Source organism: Arachis hypogaea, chromosome 16 (assembly GCF_003086295.3).
Source record: "Arachis hypogaea cultivar Tifrunner chromosome 16, arahy.Tifrunner.gnm2.J5K5, whole genome shotgun sequence".
Classification (NCBI taxonomy): Eukaryota; Viridiplantae; Streptophyta; class Magnoliopsida; order Fabales; family Fabaceae; genus Arachis; species Arachis hypogaea.
In genome coordinates, this window is record NC_092051.1 from 9,933,835 (window position 1) to 9,939,709 (window position 5,875).

The window sequence follows — 5,875 nt, forward strand, 5'->3', positions numbered from 1 at the left end:
AAAATAAGATGGTAACATAAAGATAAGATAAGATGATAAAGGCTAAAATTAAAACTGAATTTATGAATTTTGTTAGGCTGAATTTGTGGACTGTGAGACTTCTTTATTGTTGTCATGTGAGACTCCATGAGTTAATACAAGACTAAAATAAAAGTAAAAGAATCAAGTTTATTCATTTTATGTTCATATATATAATGCATGAAATAAATGAAACAACTTAATGATAATAACTTTTTTTTTTTCAAAGATAGGACTCCAACCCGCGACCTCTTAAATGAGTATGGGAAGATTATGTCATTTGAGCTATAACTCGTTGGTACTTAATGATAATAACTTAAATCTACTATGAAGTGATAGGATATAAATTATACTAGGTACTGCATGCAATAATAAAAAAAAGATTAAGAGTGATATCTGTTGTTACAAAGTAGTTATGAATTTAGGGAGAGTTTCCTTATATTGCTGCATAGTTGCTTAATTACGCTCCATCTGTTCTATGTACCATCAAGTCTAATATAAAATCCAATCCTTTAATTAAATTAAGAATATATTAAATTAAATTAAGTATCATAACAAGTAAAAAATATAAACTAACTTAAACAAAAATTAAATACTATAACAAGTAAAAAAAAATACAGCCACCAAAAAAATAAGTAAAAAAATGGGTAAAAAATGCATATAAGCCAAGGGGAGATTTTTATTACGCAATTCAGCCAAACCAGATTCTCATTTATCAATCAACCAAAACACACTATGATATAATTCGAAGCAACAAAATTTGAATTACACTCCTACATAATTTGAAACAACATGGTTCGAATTATTCCCAACGTAGGTGTATATATAAATCGAAGCTACATGATTCGAATTAAAAATAGCATAATTCGAAGAGGTTTCATTCGAACTACAAGTGAGCACGTAATTTCTAAGGAGTTCGAAACAAATAGATTCGAACTACTCACAATTTGAAAACATGGTGTAATTCGAAATTAATATAAAATTATCAAATATAAATTAATTTTAACTCCTATTAGTACATTGAATTAAAAATAACATATAAAAATGTACTTATATTTATTATATTTTAATAACATATAAAAATTTAACGACTTTTTAAATACTCTTTTTATAGTACGAGTACATTTTTATATACTTTAAATATTTTATAAAAACAACATTTAAATACTTTATAAAAAAATTATTTAATAAAGTGTTGTGTATGTTTATCATACAAAAATAAAGTGTTGTGCCAATATAATAACATTATAACATTTAAAATCAATTTTTTTTTTGTCTAGGATTAAAAGAAGCACATGAAAAAGTATTATTGGTATTCTAAAACTAACTTAATTAAAAAAGATAGAACTGTATTTTTTAGGATTTTATGTACATAATTAGCCTAATTTTTTTTAATATTGATCAAAGATGTGTGTTACACTAGGTTATTTGGTTTCAGGTAAGTTTTACTCTACTAAAATTTGTTATGACGAGTATTATAAAAATTTGTAATGTACTCTTTTACTAAAATTTTGTAACGAATACAATTAAATTTTTAATGAAAACGTTAATGATGTTTTCTTTTAAATTGATTTATAAAATTTTTTAGATTTGTGTCTTATGACGAGTATTATAAAAATTTGTAATGTACTCTTTTACTAAAATTTTGTAACGAGTACAATTAAATTTTTAATGAAAACGTTAATGATGTTTTCTTTTAAATTGATTTATAAAATTTTTTAGATTCGTGTCTTATGACGAGTATTATAAAAATTTATAATGTACTCTTTTACTAAAATTTTGTAACGAGTACAATTAAATTTTTAATGAAAACGTCAATGATGTTTTCTTTTAAATTGATTTATAAAATTTTTTAGATTTGTGTCTTCTGAAAAGTAAATAAAAAAAAAATTTTAGTAGAGTAAAACTTACCTGAAACCAAATAACCTAGTGTAACACACATCTTTGATCAATATTAAAAAAAATTAGGTTAATTATGTACATAAAATCCTAAAAAATACAGTTCTATCTTTTTTAATTAAGTTAGCTTTAGAATACAATTAATACTTTTCCATGTGCTGCTTTTAATCTTAGAAAAAAAATTGATTTTAAATGTTATAATGTTATTATATTGGCACAACACTTTATTTTTGTATGATAAACATACACAACATTTTATTAAATAATTTTTTTATAAAGTATTTAAATGTTGTTTTTATAAAGTATTTAAAATATATAAAAATGTACTCGTATTATAAAAAGAGTATTTAAAAAGTCGTTAAATTTTTATATGTTATTAAAATTTAATAAATATAAGTACATTTTTATATGTTATTTTTTATTCAATGTACTAATAGGAGTTAAAATTAATTTATATTTGATAATTTTATACTAATTTCGAATTACACCATGTTTTCAAACTGTGAGTAGTTCGAATCTATTTGTTTCGAACTCCTTGAAAATTACGTGCTCACTTGTAGTTCGAATGAACCCTCTTCGAATTATGCTATTTTTAATTCGAACCATGTAGTTTCGATTTACATATACACCTATGTTGAGAATAATTTGAACTATGTTGTTTCGAATTATGTGGAAGTGTAATTCAAATTTTGTTGCTTCGAATTACATTATAGTGTGCTTTGGTTGATTGATGAATGAGAATCTGGTTTGACTAAATTGCGTAATAAAAATCTCTCCTTGACTTATATGTATTTTTTACCCTAAAAAAATATATAAACTAACCTGAGGCTCACCAAAAAACATGTTAAATACGGTTGTTTGGATAAAGGAATGTACGCCAACAAAGAAAATTGAGAGTTACTCAAACTAAAAAACAGGGAATATGCGTGTAGGTGGGTGTAAAATAATATTAGTGTTAGGAGATTAGTATATTTTGTGATTTATATTTATTAATTTATTAATTAATTATTATTAATATTTTAAATAATATGAGATTATATTTAATAGTATAAAATTACATATTCTTTCTCTTGATAATTAAATACGAATTAAATTTTAATGAAAATACTAAACTTTGAGACTTTTTCGTAAAATAATAGAAAAAATTATTGAAGAATGTGTATTACTTTATTGCAATCGGTTTTGTTGGTTTTTTTAGGGTAAAAAATCGTATTAAGCCATGGGAGAAAACATATAACGCAAATCAGCCAAAAAGAAATTTGATACGCCATTCAACCAAAGCAAAAATTTATATAATTCGAATCTATACGTTTCGAATTATAATTGCATGTAGTTCGAAACAAGTTGCTTCGAATTACTAAAGAGAAATTCGAATCATATCAATTCGAATTACTAAGAAAGGGTGACATTAATGTAGTTCGAATCATATCAATTCGAATTACTAAGCTTTGTTAATTCGAAATTAGTTGATTCGAATTATATTTTTTTAGTGCGAATGAGGTTGATTCGAATTACTGTGAAGCAGAGCTCTATATATATGCTAAACGTGAGTTGCTCTCAACAGAGAGGTAAGATGGCAAGTGAGGATAGTTTTCTAGTGTTGGTACACCACAGAGGATCGATTAAGAGAAAAACTCGGTCCGGTGTGAAGTTCACTGATAAGGATCCTCTATGTATTATCGTGAGGCCTACGACGAGCTACGATGCCCTCGTTAGCTCCGTGCTGGTCAAGCTTGGTCTAGAAGGAGTGAAAAGGGTAAAGAAGTTTTTCTATCGCATTCCAACCACGGTGCTCCATGATACCGTGAAATATGATTGTTTCACGATCGGGAGTGATGAGGACTTGCAGGTCATGTTTCATTGTCGCAGGCAGTTTCCTGAGGTGAGGACACCAGAGCTGTTGGCAAAGTTGGTTGACGTGGTATCCAGCTCGGGTGGTTCGAACCGGAATACCAACACTATAGCCACGGTGGCCGGTTCAAGCTTGAGACCTGCGGTTGCTTCATCCTCCGTCCCTGTGTATGAGCCACCGATCCAGCCTGTCGCCTCCCCTTCGTTCGCTGTTGATCTCAGCGGCAATGTTGGCGACGAGGTTCGACATGGGGAACATCTTCCGACCGAAGTACAGTGTCCTGCACCAGCCGGTGTTGGTGAAGGGTTGTTTGATGATCCAGATGACGATGATGTCGAGCCGGATATGATCGCCGACGACAGTGGCGATGATCTTGGAGTGAGTGATCCGAGAGGGGCTACAGGTGGATCTAGTTCTGGCACACAGCAGTACCCACCCCATTTTTCATCGTTGGACCTAGATGCCATGAGGCAGGATGAATATGCTGGACAGGTTGCTGGATTTGGCGCCAGAGATACGGAAGGGTCTGCTGGTATGACAGAGTTCCAAGTTGGTCAACAATTTCAGGATAAAGACGAGGCGCTGTTGAGTGTGAAGACTTATAGCATCCGCCAAGGGGTACAGTACAAGGTAGTTGAGTCTGACTATCGCAGGTATGTGGGAAAGTGTACTGAGTTTGGGAATGGGTGCACATGGTTGATTCGGTTGAGTCTCTGGCAGCGCAATGGCATCTGGGAAGTCAAACGGTAGAACGGACCGCATACCTGTCTCGCCACCTCCATCTCCAGCGACCATAGGAGTTTGGACTACCATGTGATAGCGACGTTCATTATGCCAATGGTGAGGGCTGATGCATCCGTCAACATCAAGGTGCTGCTAAATGCCACGGCCACACACTTTGGGTTGAGGCCGACGTATAGGAGGGTGTGGATGGTGAAGCAGAAGGCCGTTGCCGTCATCTATGGGGACTGGGATGAGTCGTACAACGAGCTCCCTAGGTGGGTGTTAGGAGTTCAGTTGACGATGCCTGGTACTGTAGCAGTCCTCAGGACTTGCCCTGTTCGAGTCGGGGGACAGCTAGACGAGTCTCAGGCTTATTTTCAGAGGTTGTTCTGGACGTTTCCGCCTTGTATCGAGGCATTTCGTCATTGCAAACCGTTGGTGAGTATTGACGGCACCCATCTATATGGCAAGTATGGGGGAACGTTGCTTGTCGCGATTGCACAGGATGGGAACTCTAACATACTTCCCGTGGCTTTTGCACTAGTTGAGGGTGAGAATGCTGAGTCATGGTCCTTTTTTCTCTCCCACCTCCGTCAGCACGTGACACCTCAGCCAGGTCTGTTAGTTATTTCAGATAGGCATAACAGCATCAAGGCAGCGCTCGAGGCTCCTGATGGGGGGTGGCTACCTCCGGCTGCATACCGGGCATTCTGCATTCGACACGTAGCAACGAATTTCGCCCTCACCTTCAAGGGCAAAGATGCCCGGAGGCTTCTTGTGAACGCTGCATATGCGAAGACCAAAGTGGAGTTCGACTACTGGTTTGACATTCTCCGTTCTGAGAATCTGGCAATGTGTGACTGGGTGAACCGGATTGAGTATTCGTTGTGGACACAGTATTGTGACGAGGGTCAGAGGTTCGGTCACATGACGACCAATATCTCTGAGTGTGTGAATTCATTCCTGAAGGGTGTTAGGAACCTCCCTGTGTGCTCGCTGGTGAAAGCCACATACGGCAGGTTGGCTGAACTATTCGTCCGCAAGGGGAGGGAGGCACAGGCCCAGCTGGGCACCGGACAACAATTCAGTCAATACCTGGTAAAGTGTATCGAGGCAAACCTCAAAACTGCTAGGTGCTTCATGGTGACTGTATACGATAGAGATAACTCGGAGTACACCGTGGCAGAGACGACTCCGACAGGCTCGTTCTCACTGGGGAGCTATAGGGTGTCCCTTGGTTCTCAGACATGTGACTGTGACTACTTCCAGGCACTTCATTTCCCATGTCCACACGCCTTGGCATGCTGTGCCTACTCACGTGTTACTTGGCAGCCATACGTCCACCCGGTGTATCGACTTAGTTCGGTTTTCAGCGTATATTAG

The 5,875-nt window shown here is 35.2% G+C and overlaps 1 protein-coding gene across 1 annotated transcript; it reads left to right on the forward strand.

Moving 5' to 3' along the window:
* The first annotated feature begins 4,792 nt into the window (after window positions 1–4,792).
* Window positions 4,793–5,875, forward strand: LOC112756596 (uncharacterized). Its single transcript, XM_025805215.1, has one exon. It carries the CDS (start codon window positions 4,793–4,795, stop codon window positions 5,873–5,875), a length of 1,083 nt encoding a protein of 360 aa, XP_025661000.1.

Excerpts from the sequence above, each read along its gene's own strand:
- LOC112756596 (XM_025805215.1), top strand. The coding sequence starts at position 4,793 with ATGCCTGGTACTGTAGCAGTCCTCAGGACTTGCCCTGTTCGAGTCGGG.